The 23,364-nt window shown below is 40.6% G+C and overlaps 1 protein-coding gene across 12 annotated transcripts in view; it reads left to right on the top strand.

Annotated features, from left to right (window-relative positions):
* The window catches only part of adgrb2 (adhesion G protein-coupled receptor B2), a 223,405-nt gene that overhangs the window by 159,371 nt on the left and 40,670 nt on the right, over positions 1–23,364 (top strand). For all 12 annotated transcript variants that reach the window (XM_079652995.1, XM_079652986.1, XM_079652988.1 and 9 more), the window contains 5 exons: positions 12,875–12,978; positions 13,294–13,396; positions 14,187–14,337; positions 17,190–17,259; positions 18,754–18,820. In XM_079652995.1, the coding sequence (XP_079509121.1) occupies positions 12,875–12,978; positions 13,294–13,396; positions 14,187–14,337; positions 17,190–17,259; positions 18,754–18,820 (495 nt within the window). The remainder of the gene's footprint in view (positions 1–12,874; positions 12,979–13,293; positions 13,397–14,186; positions 14,338–17,189; positions 17,260–18,753; positions 18,821–23,364) is intronic.

Genomic DNA, 23,364 nt, shown 5'->3' with positions numbered 1-23,364 from the left:
ACAACCAGTGTAGCTAAAATAAAGAGCTGTTGGCTTATGTGGTTATCTATCCCTGTGTAACCTTTAAGTGTAAAACATTGCCTCCATATAGCACTCAGGTGCTATGCGTCTTCCCCTTTCGCTGTTACATTACTGTGAAAAATGTCCTTATACGCTCTGCATTAAATATGAAAATGGTCATGTAGTGGACTGGAGATTCTGAACATAGACACACAGTCACATGGTTAATACAATGTCCCTATAGGTTTACGAATAGATAGGTTTTTAATTATTTCTGATTTAGTTTGATTAGATCTGCTGGTTAGATAGCTGTAATACTACGATACCCATGAATGTTAGCTGCCGTTGCTATGGTGAAGAAGTCTGTCTTCACTGAATCAAATCTAAAACTTAATTATTGCAGTTGCCGACAAAACATGGTGTAATAGTTGCCAATTTATCCGTGCCATTATCTTGAACTTTAATGTAATTTAAGCTCCTGATTTCATAACCTTTAGCTTCTGATTTGTGAACACACGACAGAAATGATGGATATTTTGCACTAGAAATGCACTGTAAGATTCATTGTTATTTGAAACGTTTATATTTACATTGGCATATACAGCTGTATCAAAGGTCCTGACACTTTTTAATTTAAGTAATTTAAAACCCCAGAAATAGAAATGGACATTTGTCAAAATAAATAGTGTATACTTGCTGTTACTCAATAAACAGAAAGCACTTGAGCCGTGTCAAATAAGTTGGTATATATTGCAAAAACAAAAAAAGAGCCAAAAAGTGAGAGGTTACACTTTATGGGTGGATCCAAGTGACAGCTGCTTGAATGTTCATTTGGGTGGATTAAGTCATTTAAGCCATCCAAATGTGGATTTGCTTGTTGTTTTTGAGTTCCTTTTTGAAGCACTATAAAACTAACTTGATTATTATTATTAAGTATGTTGCTGAAAAGTGTTGAATATACTTTTTAGCTTGATGATATAAACCTCTAATATTCAGTTGGCATGTAAGTCTAGCGATCTGTACACTATGTTGTACAAAGTATTTCCCCTCTCTTTTTATTAAGTGTAAAGAGGGTCAAAACAAGGTGATGGCCTTCAGGTGGGTAAATGTGGTTATTCATTATTCTGTCCCTCAAAGCCTGAATTACTTCACAGGGGTCTGCAACCTATTTCAAAGCTTGGGGAACCTTAATTCCCATTAAATGGAATAAAACAAAGGTTGCGACCTATAAGCTGAGTGGGTGGTTCTAGCCGCTATTTGTTGTTCCTGTAACTCCACTTTAAAATGAACAGTATTGACTGATGCTGTTTCCACATCAAGCAGGTCGAGGCGTGTTTAGTGAAAGAGGGCTGGGAGGGAAAGCACATTGACTTTTTTTGACATTTGTGATATCTGTGAAGAGTATGCCATTAGTGATTCACCATGCAGCCCCCCAGTTCCACCATTAGACCAAGTGCTGAGGACCGGAAGGTATGGGTCAGTGTGCTTGTGCCTGTGGCTCTCAGGCAGGAGTTGTTGTGGCCAGCACTGAGTGCACTTTGCACGTTGCTTTAGGGTCCTCGAGAGTTAGCTTTTTATTCCAGCTGAGATTGGATTCTATAAAAGAGGAGGGAGAGACTGATTGAATTTGGCAAAACGTGAAAAACCAGCCTCATCCAGACATGCACGCACAGACATCTAGGTATAGATGTTAGTACGTTCATTCGCCCTCGCACACCCAAGCGTACATGCACACACAAAAAATGTCACGCAGACACTCAAACACACACTCGGATGTGCTGTGTCCAGGCTGTGTGGCTGTTAGAGGAGAGCTGAGTATCAGCAGCCCAGCTCTGACAGCTTATCCTGGGCCACAGCGCTGGAGACAGGAGGGGGTTGAGGATTAACCTCCATGTTTAATAGAAAAGGGAGGGAGGAAGGGGGGGGGGAAGAGATGGAGGGATTTAGAAGCAGTGCTGCCATTACAGGCCGTTTACAGTGGAGCAAGGAATAGCCAGCTAATCCTGTTTACTTTTTATAGCCGCTGAGATTTCTGTGTTTGTGTATGTATGTGTGTGTGTATGTGTGTGTGTGTCTATAGAGAGACCTTTACTATCAGACACAAGGCAGAGGTTGTTACTTTTGAGAGAGAGGGGGAAGAGAGAGGGAGAAAGAAGAGTTGATTGAGGGAGATCATGGAGCCATACAATAAACCAAGCCACTTAATTCCCAGAATGACTGCAGAGGGAACACAAACCCTACGGAAATGTTTGGACTCATTGCCCCTGCAGCCCTCATTGGGGTCATGGGATTTGGAGTTGAAGGAGGTATTGGCTTTATAAAAGTCAGCTTAACATGATGTGCCTCAAGTTAATCAAGTGAGTTACACCTCTTTGGTTCAGTTGTGTCAGCACATAGGGCTGCTGGGTTATTTGTTTTTGACATCGAAATTAAACATAGTTTGCTTGTGCCTCCCTTAAACATGTTGAGATATAGCTAAAGTGGGATTCATGGCTTGTGCTTGCCTAAGCAGGAAACCAGAAATTCAAACGAGAAGGTCAGTGGTTCAAACAGCACCTGAGACCTTGATGCAGTCAGTGTGGATGAGTGCACAAGCATACTGACACACATTGGCTAGAGAGAGAGTGAGTGAGAACTCATTTATAAGGCAATTACTGCATCAAAGCAGGAACAAAATGTGAAGTGATCTCTTCTCCTGCTGTTAAACATTTCTCACCTCTTATTTTACTGTACCTGCCAGGCTAACTGCTTTTGGTCCAATCATTCTCATGAAATGATTGGGTTTACTCTAGTTTGTTTCCTCCACTGTCATTAGCACTCACCGGCACCTAATCAGAATGAAAATATCTCCCAGCTGAGTCCAGTGGCGACTGGGCACAGCCCCACCTAGTGTCAGCAGAAAGTATTAATGATTACAACAAAATGCAAAAAATAAATACAAAAATATATAAAATATATTTTAAGATCATGTTTAATCATCTGATTCGTCTGTACATTGCTGTTTTAGTCTGTGTTCTTCTAATTAGTGTCTACAGTGTGTGCCTATTGAGCTGTTTAGAGCCATGTGGGACAACACCCGATCATGCCCTCCTTCTCACTGTCTAAGTCAGGGGTGGGGAACCTTTTTCCTCTCGAGGGCCATTTCAATTTTTTCAACATCGTCCGAGGGCCGTACAAATTATTGACCTCTGCTTAAAAATACTAAAATCACAGCCCATTCATTTGGTCTTTCTTTCATGCTGTGCAAAGAAAAAGCAACCTCTTAATCCAGATATCGTACCATGACTCGCGCATGCATGCACGTGCACGGTGTGGCATGACCATCAAAACAGAAAGATATGGACACAAGATATGTGCAAATGTATTTAGTTTCCTATCCATATGGACGTGATTTAAGTGGGGGGGTACCTCACACCCTCTAGGGGGGTCCGGGGGGCATGCTCCCCGGGAAGATTTGTTTTTAAATGTTGAAGTTAAAAGCATCAATCTGGTGCACTTTGAGAGCAACATTGAGAGATCTATGGATACATTTCTCAACATCCATATGAAACAGAACTATAAGCAGATTTTATTTTTCTTTATGGATATTTTACAAATCACTCTCCTTTCAAACTGTATTCTTCTTTATTAATAACAACTTTGTTTTACTGTCATACAGTATTGTATACCTGTTTACTTTATTGTCTTATTTTTTTATAACTATAATGATCATATCAATAATAATAATAATAATACATTACATTTATAAAGCGCTTTTCCTGGTGCTCAAAGCGCTTACAAGCAAGTAAAACAAAAATAACAACAGATGAATAAAGATAAAATAAATAAAGATGATGATAAAGATGTGCCTTTACCTCACTGGTTGTAGAAAAAGCTTCTTATATTCGTTAGCATAGCTAGCTAACCAGATGCTAATAACAACAAAGTTATTGACTGTATGATCAGTATGACAGATGAACAGATCGCCCACTAGGCTTTCAACTAAAGACGCAGCCACGCAAAAACTGCGGCATGTGTACGGCTCCTTATGGGTACTGCAATTTCTCAAGTGCCGGAGCGGCGTTCTGGCGCTCTATGTCAAAACTGCACCCCTGTCAGACACGTTAGGCTCGTGTTGTGTTCAAGGACCCTAATCTTGGCCAGGAAAAACAGGCACTCGCTTTTTTTTTTTTTTTGCGGTCTATATTTCTTCAATTTTTTTATTTTTTGCGTGTGTTTATAAATTACCTCGAGGGCCGTACCAAATGGTCTCGCGGGCCGTATACGGCCCGGAGGCCGGAGGTTCCCCACCCCTGGTCTAAGTGAACGGTGATTGTAAAAACTACACTGCGCATGCTCAGAGTATTGTCCTATTTAATGTGTGTAACAAAACAAATAATGACCATAGGGCAGTGGTTCTCAAACTTTTTCTGTCAGGCCCCCCCTTTGGAGAAAAAAAAAAGTCGGGCCCCCCCAAAACGAATAATCAGGCTCAGTGGCGGCGCCAGAGATTTATTTTGGGGGTGCTGTGGGGTAGCTTGACGTTTCATAGAGGGTGCTCAAACATTTAGGGTTTCCCATTAATGTACCGGTCGCTACAGTGGAATTTTCTACTGCAACAATCCCCACGCAAATACACAACGTACCCGCGACTGTTGCAATGAAGGCTCAATATTCAGCTCACGGCATATAGGTGTAAGCAGGGATAAAGTGCTATTTTTATATGTGATGTGTGGACGTCACATAGGGGGGTCCGGGGGCAAGCTTCCCCGGGAAGATTTATTTTTAAATATTGAAGTTAAAAGCATCAATCTGGTGCACTTTGAGAGCGAAAGGAAGAGATCTATGGATACATCTCTCAACACCCATATGAAACAGAAATGTAAACAGATTTACTTTTTCTTGATGAATATTTTACAAATCACCCTTTTAAACTTTATTCTTGTTTTACTGTCATATAGTATTTCATACCTGTTTTTCATTTATTCTCTTATTTTTTTATAACTATAATGATCATATAAACGTGTGCCTCGGAAATAATTATTTACATTAATGGTGACCAAAACATTTGAGACCCACTGAGATAACACTGAGAGAGTCCTTTAGCTCTCAGTCTGACAGGAGAGGACTCTCCTCCACTTTGTTGTTGAAAAAACTCCTTATATCCGTTAGCGTAGCTCGCTAGCACCAGAAGCTAACAACAACGATCTCCAGTACCGGTGCGCTCTCTCTCTCTCTCACGCGCACACAAAATGGCTCGTTCCACACACATACACAGAGCCGAGCTTTAATGAAACAGAGACCCAGACGTAATAGTACTGTACTGCATCATATTATTTTCGAATCAATAATTTTTCAAATTATGATTTTTATTTTATTTTTTATTTTTATCTTTTTTTATTTTTTTTTATAACCATTTTTCCTCCTGGTCTCTCGCGCCCCCCCTGGCATGCCTCTGCGCCCACCAGGGGGGGCGCGCCCCCCACTTTGAGAACCACTGCCATAGGGGCAGAGTGCTGCCATCCCCACCATACGTCATCTCACATAATTCAGAGCTGATTGGCTGTAAGTACGTGTGCCGCGAAAAGTGTGGTGTGTGAAGAGGAGACGAGAGACGCGTCCTAAAACCCGGAAGTAAGCTGCGCAGGGGTTCCCTCCACAAAAAAACAAGGAGATTTCTCCATAGGATTTTAGAAAATAGCTCAAAATAGGATCTTACTAAGAGAGAAAAAAATCAATATTTAAATGATAAAATAAAAAATGTTGGGTATCCTTTTGTTGAACTCTCTGTTTAAAATTAATCGAAGCATTGGACAAAAAAAAAGCTTTTGAAAATAATATTATATTTTGATTTAGGTCAAAATATAGTATTTGTAAACCTGAAGAGTCAGTGCCAGTGCCTCACCAGCCATGAACCTCACTGCAGAAGCTTATATATACATGTAGACATCTAAGTTTTTTGTGCCCCACCACTTTTGTACATATAAAAACGCCACTGGCTGAGTCTATCATTTAGAATGAATGGCTATTTTCTGATTTGACTGTGGAAGGACGAGGGCAATGATGGAAGCGCTACAGGTTGGCAGCTCAAATTTTCACTTATTATAACTTAACACAAAATGTCATTTAAAAAAAAATAAGGCCTGCCTTAGATGGAGCCAGACAACAAGGTTACGGAATTGCATTAGAATCTGTGGCTCCCTCATCGCATTAATTGAAGGTTAGTTACTGGCAAGGGAGATGATAAACAGCTGAAATGATTTAGTGTTGTTTCTCTGGCTGGAGACGCATAATGGCCGAACGTGGGCGTGACAGATTTATTTTGTAATTAGATTGTTTAAAACTGATCAGAAGGTGTTGTTTTGGCAGTGGTGGCCTTTTTGACACAGTATAGCTGTTTCCAAATATACACAGTTTTCTTGAGGTTACCTCAGTTAAAATGTTTTAAAGATCACCTATCATGCAAAATCTACTTTTCCATGTCTTTTATACATCAACATGTGTCCCTTCTGTGTAAGGAGACTCTGAACGTTTCAGGAAAAAAGATTCTCTCTTGTCCTGATCCATTTATATAAAAACCTGTCTGAAAATGAGTTGATCAGATTTTGGCCACTTTATGATGTCATAACGATGTTTTGGGTTGTGTAACCATTAGCCAATCACCAACCAAGGTAACCCCCCCTCCCCTTATCACCTGAGTCTCCTCCTAGAGCACCATTGTGTTCTTTTTAACCAAATATCTCTCAGAGGGGCGTGGGGAGGGGCTCCTTATTTTCATCTAAAGTAACAGACAGAGAATCAGCACTTTTGAAACAGGGCTGAAACAGAGGGGATTATGGGTAATGCTGCAATGATCTGTTTGGTATTTCGAGCAAAACCCTTCAGAGACATGTTTTGTATATATCTGAGACCCATAATATATTGATGAAAAACAGTATAATAGGGGACCTTTAAGATGTGTTTGAGCCAACAAGGTCTGTTTAAGCACATCAATGAGCAGTAAACAACTTCAATAGGTTGTAAAAAAAAATAGCTAAGGATCAGGCGAGCACTTGATATGATGACAGTACATTTTTAAATCAGTATATGTCAGCTCTACAAGTTGTCATTCAGTGCCAGGAGACTTATGGTTTCGTCTTGAGGCAACTGAAACCTGAGTCTGTCAAGGCAAACCTTTTACGATCTGCTGAATGCAGGTAAAGCATATCGCAGGCAGTATTTACTTGGTGCCATGGCAGCAAAACAGATATCTGAATAGCAGGAACACAAGATTAGCAGGATGTGGAGTTTTACATCGCAGCAGTGGCGCAGTCTGCATTTGTATACTGTTTGTAAGCCTTTCACCTGTGTGGGGACCAAAGGAGTACATGACTGCTGATTTTTGAAAACGCCATCCTTCTCATATCTCAGGAATTACTCAGCATTTCATAAACATGTTCTCAGCCAACAGGGACTATGAGACACACTGCATCACACAAATATATACTGCAGAATGAAAACCCACAATTGTATGACCAATGAAAACAGCCAACTTGAAAATTATATATAGATTCTACAAGACATCTGAAGAATAATAATAATAATATAGCATTTGGAGTCTGAGTGTGGCCTCATTAGAAGACATGCAATATTGTTCTTGTGTGCAAATGTCTTAAGTTGAAAGAACCAGTGATATCTTCTTATAGCATTAATAATAATTTACAGACTCACAAGAGGAAATGTCTCTGGGCTCAGTTTAAAGTCAGGATTATCTATTAAAATAAATCCTTTAAACATACTAGACTGTGTTTACCTGTTCCCGACATGGACCCCTTGGGACTAGAAATGCACAGTATATATCGGGACGAATATATTATTATTATATCTACACACTCAGAAGAAAAAATTGATTGCTATTTTTCGTCACATTTGAACTGTTTACGATTTTTTGTCAGGGGTTGTCACTTAGGTTTAGCTAACTCAGAGCTATGAATTATTAAACATTACATCCATCTTTGCTCACTAAATCATACCCTGAACATTATACTTGCTTTACACAATAATGTTAGCAATGTCATGGGAGGATGTTAGCATGACAATATTAGCATTGAGCATTGCAGCTTTACAGAGCTGCTACTATTGCTGTAGACTCATATAAATGTTTAATATATAAAATAATGTATTATATTCCATTATTGCCTCTGCATTGGATTATTATCGGATAGGGTAATAACTTCATAATTAATTACGTCTGAAAGCAGAAGTCTAGGGCAAATAATTGCAAGTCTCTTAAGTGAGAATGTCACAAAATGATTTAAAGAGAAAAGCAAAATTCTTTAAAAAAAAAGTCAAATTCTGAGAAGAAAGGCAAATTGGAGATGCATTGTGGGACATTTAGTTTATGGGCAACGTGCTTCTGTAAATCGGCCTGTAACCGTTGTTAGAAATTTAAATCAATGTTTTATGGCATAATTGGCATAATACCGTCAGTTTAAATGCTGTTTTATTCTGAAAAACCAGAAGTTCTCGCGCACAATCTCTGATGTCAAGATTTTATTCTGAAAATCCTTCATCTCCGGTTAACATTTAGCATGTGGCTAATATTCCTTTCCCTATGGTGAATATAGAAGTGAAATGACACGGAGTGTTGCACACCAAAACCTACTGATTTTTAAACATCTATAGAGGTCGAGATATTATTATTGTGGAATATTAAATGAAGGTATAGTTTATTTTAATACGTTTTGTTTACAGACGTGGGTAGCATATGACAACATCTGGAACTACCGGAAATGATAACTGCCGTGAAGTATTTCCAGTATTATTAAAGTAACGAATTACAGCCGTTAAAATGCAATAAATGAAAAGTGATGAAAGAGAATATGAGGAGAAAAGGCGTGTTTAGTTATGAATTAAATGTACAATGGCTGAGTCCTCTGTTATGCGCAACAACGGACATTGAAGACGAGTGGAGGGCCGGCCCCCAGCAGCGCCAACCGGCTAACCAGGAGGGGCCATCGGAGGAATATTTAAACAGCTGAACAGCCTTCTTTCGCTCTCGAGACGCCGAGAAGACAGCTGTTTTCTCTCTGAACCATATCTCTGCTTGTAACATTACCGCACCATTTTAATTAAAGTACCCTTTTGAACCTTATTCGAGAGACTCCATTGGTCTCATTTATCCTTTGCTTCTCTCCTGGACGCGAAAATAACGAACAAAGCTAATACCGTATAATAATAGTATTCTATTTTTTGCAAGCTCTTGTGGGGCCGCATGAAGTGAAGTCACGGGCCGGATTTGTTTGACACCCCTGCTGTAGACTCTCGTTTTACTCATGACCCAAAATCAATTTTCCTAACCTTTTAAAACTGGACCTTTTTACATAAATATCACTTTTTCATAGCCTAAGGGACTACTGCACAACAAATAAACTACACCACATGAAAAACTAATACAATGCGAGATGTCTTCTGTTAGTCCTCCTATCCTACTACCTAAATAGATGGAGCATTGTGCTGTGTTCTGTGATCGCAGCACTGTACATCTTCATGATCTCTTTTCAGTTAAGAAGGGAATTTAAGAGTTAGTGGGAAATCATTACAGAGGTACAGATGGTCCTGGAGTGAAAGAGGAGAATTGGAGAGACCCACTGCTGGGGAGTGAGTGAGAGGTTAAGGGGAGGAAGTAAGAGGAAGAATGGGAGACACAGAGAGGCAGAGGGAGGGAGGGAGGAGGCTGGTTGCAAGATAGGGAGGAGTGGAGGGAGGAGGAGGAGGAGGAGGAGGAGGAGGAGTGTCAGTGAGAGGAGATAAGTAGGTTAAACTTCCTGAGCTGAAAATAGCTATCTTCTCCATCACATGGTAGCCAAGCTACCCAGGGGAGCCCGGCCATACAGCATGAGCCTGAGCACACTTTTTCTAATCTGTAATCTCTCTCTCTCTCTCTGTGTGTGTGTTTTTCTCTTCTCACACACATACATGCACAGCACACTCACAAAACACACCCTCATGCCCCATCCTTCGGCAACATAATATCACTCTACCTATTCAGAGCAGGGCATTTGTGTGACACCTTAGCCTCAGGCCTGATGTTACTTTTCATTCCTTCCTTTGTAGCATCCTTCCACATTATGACATTAGATGCTTCATAATCATCACGCATACATAACCTAACCATGCCAATTAAGAAAAACCCCTTTCAAACTAATTGACATAATGCAAAGCTGAGGGACAACTTAAGGAGGTACATATATTGAGTGGGTTACCAATTAGAGTGAAACTATAATAGATAATAGAAGAAGAAGGTGTGTAAGGGAGTGTGTGCTTGTCCTTCCCTATGCCGCTCTCATGTCTGATCTGTCAAAAAACACCAATGCATATGTTTTCTTTGACCGTACTCTGTACACAATATCAAACACACTGACTTTGTGTTGTCTTCTACTCTCCTTCAAAGCCTTTCCTTTTTTCCTGAAGCTGATGTTTGTCATATTCCCTTTTTTGACTGTCTTAGAGGTGGTTTTGATTATGTTCCATTTCCATTCTCCCCCCATTCCCTTTGTGTGGTTATGCTTTATTGGTAATCCAGCCTATTGAGCTTCCCTCTGGAGAAATGTGCTTCCTTTGATGAGCCAGGGAAAACCACTAAAAGAGGAACATCGACTCTCATTTTCTTTACCTCTATCTGTTTCTTCCTCCTCCTCCTCTTCTCTTAGTTGTCCTAAACTCTTCCCACTCCATCTCTCTTCCTCTTAAAACTCTCTCCTCTTTCTTCTTTTTACTTTGCTTTCAAAGTCCTTTTTTAAAGTCCTCTCTCTTGCATTCCTCCTCTGCCTTCAACTCATCTTGAATAGACACACTCACACACATTCTCACAGCTTAAACACTGACTTTCAATTACTTGGCACATCTGCGTGGACATGCCTTTGTGAGTGAGCATGTGCTTTATTTATTATAAAAGACACCTTGTGCAGTGTGTGTGTGTGTGAGGGTAGTGATCAATCTTTGGGATGAAAGGGAAGGCAAGCCACCCTAGGAGGTAAATTGAGGTAAATTGTGTGATTGAGAACTTAAAAGCAGGCCAAACATTAAACCCATTTGGGACACGGCAGGGAGTTTGCTCTCCGTGCAGCTTCATTTGTCTGTTCCTCATCCTTTCAAAGAAACACCTCGGGAGAGAGGCAAAGCAGAGGTCCGCTGTACATCGTGACCTAAATCGCTTAATTATGCGCTATGGTCTATAGTGCAGGGGTATTCGGTTACTAAATGTGGCTCCTAGCAAAAGTCCAAACCTCATCAAGTCTAAATGGTCTCCTACGGTACAACCTAACCCCTTCACGAAATCAACAACTGCCATTCCATATCGTTTCCAGTGTACATCCTCTACCTGAGCAGCAGTACATTTCCTGAATAGGTCCTCGTGTCTGTGAATCACACAGAATAGAAACTATAATTATAATAACATGGTCTGTATGTGACACTGGAAAGTAGTATAGGTAACATCAAAGTGGGGAAGATACTGCTAACAAAAAGCAACTTTCCTTTTAGTGTAATTATGTGTTATTATCCGGCTCCCTCTAACAGACTTAATTGTCTTTAATTAGCAGTCACAGTTAAAAGAGGCTACCAAAGGGATTAACCTCAGGTAGTAACAGGTCCTGTAAGTGCGAGACGGGAAGTGTGCCAACTATTCACTAATCTACGTAGCCAAATAATCCACCATGGGTTATTCCAGTCCATTATCACTTTCTCAAACATCAATCCATGTATCTGTCTTATCCATCTTGATATTTGGTTTTCATGTTTTAGCCCCGATTACACGGTAAACATCAGCATTTGAACATTCAGGGTGTCACATAAAACTGGAGTCAGGAACTAGCTTCAAACATGTCTCTGGCAAACGAGGTGTCAAGGGGTGAACTCTGAGGCGTGAACTCAAATGTACGACTCAACTCAGACTCATGTAGTGTTCAAAATAAAGACTTTGCTGGTATCGTCACGGTAACAAAACAGGGAAAAACAATAACACTCTTTCGAGGAAAAACAAGGACTATGATCATGAGCTTAGAGGAACGTAATGTGTCCGTGGAGTAGGCTTGTACGTGTATCCTAAATGAGGAAACGAACTGGCAATGGACAGGAGGGGACTAGCACAATATATACACAGGGTAAGGGGAAACAGGTGGAAACAATCAGGGCGGGGAAAACAATCACGGACACAGGAGACAGATAGGGGCGGGGAGCGTGGAGGCCTGAAATGAGAGGGAGAATTACTTATTGGAATAAACATAAAGCACAGGACAAAGGGACATGACAAAACTAATATAAAGAATAAACTTTCACAATAAGTTTCTTAGACATGACACACGGTTGTTTGGATTTGGCTTTATTGGTTTTAACCTATAATGTTTACCAGCACAATAGTGTAATGTGATTTATTTATTTAGTTAAAAAAATAAAGCCGATGTTTACCTCACCATCATAATCGTGCAGTTTTTAGTCTTGTGCTTCCATTTTGTTTGTGTCTTTTTCCCTTCTCTTTTTTCTTCTTGTCATCCGTTGCACTGTTTGCGATGACTCACTGTGAGCCAAGGGATTTGCAAATGAATGTATCCAATCAAATGGGATTTGGGGCAAATAGCTGAACCAACCCTTTATTTAAAGCGACTAATTTTGTCCTGTTTTAGAAGAGGAGAGTTTGTGCTTGGATATAACCCTTTTGTTTCTTTTCACTTTAAGATGTCTGATGATGGAAACTGATGCTCTAACTGCCATTACTGTGACTCAAAGTCATGTTGTTCGTCTGGTTTATCAAAAGCAAACAGGGTACATGTGTGGGATAATGCTTTGCGGTACATTTTAACTATCTTTCTCTCCCCTCTTCTGCCTCTCCTCTTCCATTCCTTATCACTCTCTTCAGGACATGGGTCCTTCCAGCATGCCCTCTGTGCCCCTCATGGTGGGCTGCGGGGTCTCCTGCACCGCTCTGCTCATCCTGCTGCTAATCTACGCTGCCTTCTGGAGGTACGTGTGCTCACACAAACACATCCCATCGTGCAGACAGCGGGCGTTTTCACTCACTATTCCGGCTCCAACCAATACATCAAATTGCCATTTGTCAATGCCCACTTCTGTGCCAACACTCCAACGAGGCCTAATAAAGAACAAATGCTTCAACTACAGCAGGGGGGTGGTGATTCGTTTTTTGGTAGCATGCATGACAGATGGCGAAATCAAACAAATGACTCTGTCCAATGTCCAAAAAGATGCTGTTCAATCCGTCAGTCTGTCGTTAATACTTATCGCAAATGCCTCTCCCCTCTCTCTGTCACTCTGTAGGTACATACGCTCGGAGAGATCCATCATCTTGGTGAATTTTTGCCTCTCCATCTTGGCCTCCAACTTATTGATTCTGGTGGGACAATCTCAAACGCTCAGCAAGGTGAGGCACAGATAAACACAGAGAGACAGAACAAAAATATAAATGCAACACTTTTGTTTTTAGGGTTAGGGTTAGGGTTAAACCTGACTGGTTTTCGGACCCCCCCAGACCCCCCCAATAAAGCAAAACTGCACGTTTCAGAGTGGCCTTTTATTGTGGCCAGCCTAAGGCACACCTGTGCAATAATCATGCTGTAAATCAGCATCTTGATATGCCACACCTGTGAGGTGGGATGGATTATCTCGGCAAAGGAGAAGTGCTCACTATCACAGATTCTTTCAGATTTGTTAACAATATTTGAGAGATGGTTATTTTGTGTATATAGAAAATGTTTTAGATCTTTGAGTTCATCTCATGAAAAATGGGAGCAAAAACAAAAGTGTTGCGTTTATATTTTTGTTCAGTGTATGATGCCAGTAATGCTCCACTTTTCAACAAAGTCTTTAAATACAAAGTGTTGTCAAGGTTCACACAGTGGAGTTCTCAAAGTGGCAAGCTGGCACAAAGCACTCTGAGTACTCCCTGACTAAGCAAGACTGCACTGTGTAGTGGTCAGTATCGATCACAATAAGGAACACAGCAGTGCCAGGGCTGACTCCTTTTCTTCTAAACAATGCATGCTTTATTAGAGCGCCTTTCCGCCATAGTCCTCTTTGTTTTGTGGAGGTTTTGTTTCCCTCTGCTGAGTATTTCTAATAGACGATTCATTATGACACCTCTCACACGACCTGTGTAACACATCGTTTATGTATGTCTTTTCTCCCTTGACTGTATTTGTCTCCCCCTTCAGGGCCTTTGTACTGTGACTGCCGCCTTCCTGCATTTCTTCTTCTTGGCGTCCTTCTGCTGGGTGCTGACGGAGGCATGGCAGTCCTATCTGGCCGTCATTGGCAAAATGAGGTCACGACTCATTCGCAAGCGTTTCCTGTGCCTCGGCTGGGGTGAGCCTTTATTTGATGATGTCATTTTTAATAAATGAAGTCATAAAGTTAGTAACCTCTTTTCCAAAGGTTACTTTTTATTGTGAGAATTAACTCGGCGTGATTGAGAATGTTGAGTGATTCGTTAAGTTTGTCTTCTTGCAACAACCTTCATTGGGATCTGCAGCTTGCCAGTTCATTGTGCGTTAACGACTCGAAACTCATTGGTCACTGCGTTTCAAAAGAGACGCTATCGCTATCGTAGCCTCATTCGCTACACTTAGAAAGCTTAAGTAGTCTGTCGCTGCTGTAACGGGAAATATGATCTGTCGTTGTGTCCCAGAGGATTTTCAGCATAGCGAATGGAGAGATGAATTAGATGCTGATTGAACCACTGTTGTGTGACAACAGTGTGTGATTGACTAGCAAGACAGGCTTTAAATAAAATAAGCAATTGGAAGTAGAAGTGACTGCATTCTGCTTAATAACCTTCCTCTCTTTTCACTTGTATCCCATTTTCTTTGCTGTACATTACTATTTGCTGTTTCAAGGAGGTTTCACTCCAATATAATCTTACTTAAAGGTCACCTATTATGCAAAATCCACTTGTTCATATCTCTTCTACATAAATATGTGTCCCCTCTGTGTAAAGAGATTCTGAAAGTTTCAGGAAAAAATATTTGCTCACTTGTTGTCCTGATCCATTTATCTAAAAACCTGTCTGAAAATGAGCTGATCAGATTTTGGCCACTTTATGATGTCATGACGATGTTTTGGCTTGTGTATCCATTAGCCAATCACCAACCAAGGTAACCCCCCCCCCCCCACCTTATCACCTGAATCTCCTCCTAGAGCACCATTGTGTTCTTTGTAACCAAATCTCTCTCAGAGGGGCGTGGGGAGGGGCTCCTTATTTTCATCTAAAGTAACAGACAGAGAATCAGCACTTTGGAAACAGGGCTGAAACAGAGGGGATTATGGGTAATGCTGCATTGATCTGCTTGGTATTTGGAGCCAAACACTTCAGAGACATGTTTTGTGTATATCTGAGGATTTAAAACAGTATAATATTTGACTTTTAATGAAGCTAAGGCTGTTAATTGTTACATGCACACACAATCACAAAGGGTCACAGTAGGCATTGAGAGTCAAGATAATCTCACTCCTCTCAGCTGTACATCACCCTTATTCTATTCACCCTCCAATTCCCTCTATTGTGCTGTCTTCACGATGCACCACAGCGTGAGGCAACAGGCACCGTGGAGGATAATCGAAACATTTGACACCATCTGCACAACACTGGCAAGATGCTTTGAGATAGCAACCAAAGCATCTAACACCATCTCCACACACGTTCACGCTCACACACACTCACACAATCACATCGTCCATTGGTTTCACTCGATATTGATCCCACCAGTCTAATCTGCCAAGTCACTGATGCCCTTACCTGATAGAAAGGGCGGAATGTATAGATTGTTGTATAGTCGCAGATAGAGAGATACTAAGTGTGTGTGTGTGTGTGTGTGTGTGTGTGTGTGTGTGTGTGTGTGTGTGTGTGTGTGTGTGTGTGTGTGTGTGTGTGTGTGTGTGTGTGTGTGTGTGTGTGTGTGTGTGTGTGTGTGTGTGTGTGTGTGTGTGTGTGTGTGTGTGTGTGTGTGTGTGTGTGTGTGTGTGTGTGTGTGTGTGTGTGTGTGTGTGTGTGTGTGTGTGTGTGTGTGTGTGTGTGTGTGTGTGTGAACCATGCAGTGGCGGCTTAATAATTATCCGCTTTACTTACAAATGCACATACAATGCATGAAACAGTGGAGCAGAGTGAAGGGGATAACACAGCGTAGCCTCCTCACACCCATTTCAATATTTTGTCTACAATTTATTTGATCGAAATGAGTTGTCATGGAAACAGGGGACTTTAAGGTGTTACCTGATCCCTTTTAGATTACCCTTAGTGTATGTGTGTGTAATGTAAATGTGTGTGTTAGCGTATTATACGACACTATATGCTAGGTTGATGTTGTCGTTGTCCGTTTGAAACTTAGCGCATGCTGCCTAGTGGACCAGCCTGGCTCCCCACCATCTTATTTGTTCATTTTAATGTGACTTTTTCTAATAGCTTTTCATTTGCTGCCATAATCACAGCTTTGTTAATTACATGAATATTTCAGAGCCAAGCTCATTACGGAGCCCAGCATATTTCCTTCTTTTTCTGGCACGCGCTCTGTGACACTCAAACTCACTCTCTTTGCCTCTCATTTGCACACACACACACACACACACACACACACACACACACACACACACACACACACACACACACACACACACACACAACACACACACACACACACACACACACACACACACACACACACACACACACACACACACAGACACACCCACAGCTGCTTGATTTAGCTAATTAATGCATGACTTATTGACCACTCCAAGCTATACCTCGCATTTTGTATGGACTGTTCTCCAGTCTCACATGCTTTACTCACCCACAGGCATTCTGGGTGTGTGGGTCGCCTATAGCATTGTTATGGTAAAGAAGAATGTCCTGATTGGCTTAAGGATACCTTCCCTCCCTGCACTGATCTGGGATCTGAGCCCAGTTTTCACGCCTGTAGCTACCCTGTGTGCCAGCGAGCACATGCAGCGCACTTGGGCTCACCTACAGAGCACTATGTCAGTTTCAATCACACATGCACACGTTACACGCTATTGCATGGCTGCTTAGCATTTGAATGGGAAGAGCCATATGGAGTGGTTCACACCGAAGTATCCTATTTGGCCGACATGCTTCATCGTGCCCATTAAGACTTCCTTTTATCATTTGTCTCACCTTTTGATCTTCCTCTCTGTGTCGGCAGGTCTCCCAGCTCTAGTTGTAGCAGTGTCAGTGGGTTTCACCAGAGCGAGAGGTTACGGCACAGCAAGCTAGTGAGTACCACTTCCTATAGCGACCCCCTGGATTCTTATAGATTGCTGGATTTGGACATTATAACTCAGCATAGCAAAACTTTTACCAACATTTACTGCCATTCATTCAAAGCATTACAAGTTATCCCTTTGCTGTTTGAAGCGCTGTATCCTCTTATTTCCCCCTGAAGGTCTCTAGCTTCATAGATTTGTATTATTATTTAAAAAAAGAAAAGAAAAAATAGCTATCTGGCAGAGGCAGTTGTTGATGCTCAGTATTATCAACAAAGCCAGAAACAACAATCAGTTGTTCTCCCACCATCCATCAATCCAATTTCAATAACCACTTTCTTCCAATCTGACTCAAGTTTGGTGAAATTAAGATCACAGAACTAAAGCCCCTTTAAACAAGTTGGAAATCTGATTCATTTAACAGTCACTTATTCGTGACTAAATAAGGAACAGTCCAAATTAGAGTTAGCTTTTCCTTATTTTGTCTTTAGATATTTTTATTATATTCTGAATCCATCCAAAAATTGTATTTGTTGTGGTTTGTTTGTAATAGTTTTGCACAATAAATAAAAAAATACATACATATTACAGATAGTGAATAAGGAACAGTGCAGGAAGATGTAGAAAACCTGCTGGGCTTATTTGGAGCCTTCACCTAATTAATGTAAAAAATATAACAATTTTCTAGACAAGACAAGTTATACAAACAGTATATTACATGTAATAACGATGGCACACTTTAAGAACAACATAAACAATTCAATACATTCAATTACACATGTAAAGATAATTGAAAAAATAGATGTACATTTACTTTAACACATTTGATCCACAGCCATGTTGCATTATGTAACGCTCGTTATGGTAGATGTACATTGAAGGAGAACATTTAAAATACGCTATCGACAGTTACTGTTGGATTTACGATTAAACAACAAACGCCCTCAAAATTCTCTCTTAACCAGTCAACCGATTAAATCAAAACACATCATGATTAAAATATGTTTACAACTTGGTTCCCTTTTACTTTACTTATCATCTCATTAATAAAAGGACTTTATATCAGCTTTGGGGCTGTGGGTTCTTTCATCTCCTTTTTTTATTGAGCAGCAATTAACACAACACAGGGGTTTCCAGTGTGCTCTGATGACACAACTGGAGGACACATTTAAACTCATTAACTCTCCGTTTTTACACTAAATAAAATTCCACAAGAGGGTTTTTGGTTCGGGGATATGTTTTAGGTAATGTACATTATAGATTTGCTCAGCACTGAGGGCAATATCTTTAGAAAGAGGCCCTTAACCAAGCCACATGACTGCTTCACATCTCATTCAGAAAAAACTCAAGATGTTTAATTGGTTTTGTACTAGTTTATGGTGAAGTGTTTGGCACTCACAACAAGTGAAATGTGTGACCTACGTGTGGGGAAGTGAAATATTTGAAACAGTACTGTACTTCTGTGATGCTTAAAACACACCTTTGTTTTATCTTCATCTCTAGTTGCTGGTTGTCCTTGGAGGGCGGCCTGCTTTATGCCTTTGTTGGGCCGGCTGCTGTCATTGTATTGGTAAGTCTATCCCTTATTCCCTTATTCTTCTACTCACATTGCATATTACTGCAAATATTTTTCTTAAGTTAGCCTCCTAGCTAAGAGTTTTCCTTCTTCCTTCACTCCTCCCTGCATATGTGAGCTTGCGTAACCGTGCGGTAGCTGTGCCAAAATGATAAGAGGAGCACTTTGATCCTTGAGTTTTAAAACGTCAGCTCAGAAACACACAAATAATTTCAGCGGGCAAGAGCTTTCCGGCAACTCCTTGACTGAATTATTGCCCAACAGCCAAATCTTCCTCTGTTATGTGTAACCATGAGTCACTGCACCCAAGGCTATAGTCTGTTAAAAAACCTCCTTTTAGACATGCATTTGTGACTAACAATGTTGTCTACAATCATAATGGTGTGTCTTCTTGTTTGCTTTTGCCAAGTGGTGTTAAACAGACATTTTAATGTGCATGAATATACTGCTCTGTATTGTTCTGCAGCGACATCGATTGCATTGATTGAATCTCAGTGAGAGTTTTAATCATCTGTTGTTGTGTGTTTGTTTCTGGGATTGCTTAATTTCTCCTAAATGAGTCCCTGGACAGATATTTCCACCACTAAGCTTAATAAGTCTGGATGGGGTACTAAACTTTGGTTTGGTAATTGCTGCTGCTGCTGCTGCTGCTGCTGCTGTGTTTCTGCTCGCGCTTTCAGATTTGATTTCCTCGTTGCTCGCACAATCTCTCTGTTTTGTAAATGTCAGTAAGAAAGTGTTTCTCAGACAGCGTCACAGGTGTGCACAGTGATATGTGTGTTTTTGAACTAAATTCCTGACAAGAGAGTGGCACTTTGACAGTTTCCTACATGAGTGAATACTGGATTTAACAGCGCTGAATATTATTAATTATATTCCAAAGACTGCTGTTATTGGATATTACATAGTCAGAAAAAAGAAAACCACCACTTTCACATTCAATCTCACACTTTTTGGAGAAAATACACACCAGAGAGGCGCTTTGTAGAACGAAATCTATTCAAAAGGTGTATAATTTGAGAGGAATGGTAGGGTTCCTACACAATTCTAATGAACCACAATAATAATGATCAAAAAAGTTCAATATAACCACAGATGTCTGTCAATGTTTAGTCAATGTATTTGATAAACACACAGTTTTACAGATCCTGAAATATTGTAACCGTATTATCATAAATAATGATTTATTTCTGTTGACACATTTCAAAATATAAATACAAATGTAGGAAGTCTTAGATGGTTATGAACATAAACAGAAATAATTCTGACACACATGAGCTATTACAATCTACCCTTTTATAAATGCATTTTAATAAATGGATGTATCGGGAATATATATGCACATTTATAGAGGTTACTCTCCCAAACTAAAGACACAAGAAGGGAAGTCTATATCATGCCTACATGTGTAATGACATAACAGGGATAACATTGAAAGAGAAAGTAGTTATACAGGAGAACAAACACTTGAAAGCAAAACAAAATGAATCAGAGCCTTACTGCATTTTATTCCAATATATTTAGAATTGTCACTTTCCGCATTATTTTTCATTTTATTTATATCTTTCCCATAAATAAGACTGTTCACCGTAAATAGGTGCATACAATCTCATCTGAATGCAGGAAATGAAGAGCTTGATACTTAAGTATTCCCAGGGGAGGAGCGCTTGAAATGTGTCGCCCCCATCGTCAAAATCTAACCTATGCCCTTGAAACACTGTACATTAATTTATAATAGAAATACACAGAGATGTATCCTCCTAGGTTGTGTGTCGGTGTCTGGCGTTCCTTGGAATGATTCCAAACCTCAGCAATGTCGACTCCACACCCCAGCTGTTATGTAATGGTCCCCGGCCCCCCGGTGTTGTTGCTGGGGCCCCTCTCTAACAAACATCTGTAATGAGAGAGGGACGACGGGCAGAGAAACACAGACCTTCCCACAGGACTCTTCTCTAATTAATGAACCTGGCCCTGGGCAAATAGCAGAGCAGGATGATGCTGACTCACAGAGCCGGGGCCAGACATGACTGGCATGACAAAAGTGCTCTCACAATCTGGCCCATCGTCGCTAGTTGTCAGCGGCAACACACACACACACGAGAGGGAAGGAGATCAGACAGAGGGAGAGAGTTTTTAGCAAATGGCTGCCAGATGTACCGTGGATATAGCAAAGCGAATTGGCTTCAAGTAAAAATCTGGCTCCGGTAAAAACTAGAATTTCAGCTGAACACAAGAAACACCTTAACGGCTCAGTTTTTTTTTTCTTGACTTCTAGCAACCGTGCATTGAATCTTTCAAATGTATCTGCCCTGACAGAAGCTGCTCTTAGTAACAGATGAAGGAAGGGATCTATGCAAACGTTTAGTTTAGGACCTTGATAGTAACCAAAATGCATTGCATACACAATGTAGGTATGTACCAGAGCGTGAATGTCATTACTCGCTAATGCACCGCTGACACACCAAAGAGCAGCAGCAGATGAATTGCAAAACAGAGACGACACACAGAGAGGCATAAAGGGCTGGAGGAAAGAGTGCATATGAATTTCAGAAATCAGGATTAGAAGGAATATGTCGCTGGCATAGAAAATCTCCCAGATGGCCAGGATTTCAGAGAAGAGGTCTACATGTGGCACGCCTTGGCTCAAATCTGTGTGCGCCTTACAGAGTCTTTGTCACTGGGTCAGTGTGGCCAGATGTTTGGCAGGCTTAGCTTCAGGCTCCTCATTAGCAAGAGAAAACGGGATGAAAGGCGATGTAAGGTGGTCACAACACAAATATCACAGCTTGGAGTCATATTATTTGCTGGGGGAAAAAAGTGGATGATAACACTGCATATCTGAAATATTTTTCAAAGATTTCCAGTTATTTTCAAAGTAAAACAATACATTAAATATGTAAGACTTCAGAATGCTCAGAATGTAATTTGGCGAGAATAAACAGATTATTATTAGTCGTTATTAATATAAAAATAAATAGATTTTTTAGAAGCATACTTCTCAGAGTACATTTAAAGTTGGAACAATTATTTTGTCACAAGTGCTGCCCGGCACCATTGAAATCTGCACTGCCACTAGTGGCCAAAATCGATACTGCAATTAACTCTACATTTGCATAGAGAGGCGAAGTCCCGCCCCATGGGACCTTGTTGGAAAAATTATCTATTGAAGTCAATGGAGAGAGAAAGATTATCTTTTGATCCCGAATTGTGCCACGAATTACACATAATGTTTGTCAATTTAAAAAATCATTTCCATGTCAAAAAAGTCACAGTTTGTCGTAAAACTGTTGAAATATAAGACTATGAAAAATATGCAACTAGAAAGACTACAAATCCCAGTGATGTGTCAGGGTTTGAGTTTTGTGTGTCTAGTTTTGCGGTTATTTTGCTGTTCTGTTCTCCCTGTCATGTTTTCCTCCTTGTTTCTTGTCTGGTCCCTCTCCCTGTGTTTTCCTTCCTGTCGTTAGTTTCCCTGGTGTGTCTGATTGTGTTCACCTGTTGTCCTTGTGTTTCTCCTTCCCTGCCCGGCTGTTTCTCGTCTCGTGATTACCCCTCCCTGTATTTAGTCTTGTCTCTTCCTGTGTTCGGTGTTGGTTCATTGTTTGTTTTTCCCATCTCCATCCATGTCAGTCATCGTCAGCTTTTTGTATTGTATCGTCCTTGTGCTTCCTTTGTGTTTTTTGCAATGTTTTTGCCACTAGCTTTTAAAATAAAGCTCGCTTTTGTTTTCTAGACCAACTTAACTTTTTTGTAGTCTGCTTTTGGGTCCTACCTTTCCCAAACCGTAACATGATGTCATTAACGTTACACATTACACTCGTGCTACCCACCGAAACCTTGTAAAGCTGGTCCCGTATGCTGGCTCTTACGGAACCGACTAACTCCCCTTTTCCGTATGTGCAGCTCTCAAAATGCCCGGACTTAGAGTGATTTTCTCTTACTTTAATGCTTTTCGCCTCATTCTGAAAGAAAGAGGTGAAATGTGCTAACGTGACGGCCATCTTGGTGTTGGTGACGTGTGCAAGACCAGAGTTGTAGTTCATTGAGCGTTTCACACAAATAAAAGTGTTACTTCACAGCTTTACGACACATTTTAATTGTTTTGAATTGCAAAATTATCTTTTAAATTGACAAACAACTAGACCCTCCAGAAAAACGTGATTCTGCGATCCAAAACCCTTTCGAGGGCCACAAGAAACGAGTTGAGTAGCCCACAAGATTGAAGCTGGTCATATAACGAACGAGTAAATGAAAACAGAACGAGGCGGAGAAGTGTGTGTGTGTGTGTGTGTGTGTGTGTGTGTGTGTGTGTGTGTGTGTGTGTGTGTGTGTGTGTGTGTGTGTGTGTGTGTGTGTGTGTGTGTGTGTGTGTGTGTGTGTGTGTGTGTGTGTGTGTGTGTGTGTGTGTGTGTGTGTGTGTGTGTGTGTGTGTGTGTGTGTGTGTGTGTGTGTGATTAAAATAGCCCAATTGCTTTTACAATAAATAAACATTGAATGTATTTAATTGCATAGGAAAGGGGTTTAACGTTAGTGGCAGG

The sequence above is a fragment of the Notothenia rossii genome (assembly GCF_949606895.1).
Source record: "Notothenia rossii genome assembly, chromosome: 10".
NCBI classification, from domain to species: Eukaryota; Metazoa; Chordata; class Actinopteri; order Perciformes; family Nototheniidae; genus Notothenia; species Notothenia rossii.
Note: the sequence above shows the minus strand (reverse complement) of the source record. Positions and strands in the feature narration are given on the sequence as shown.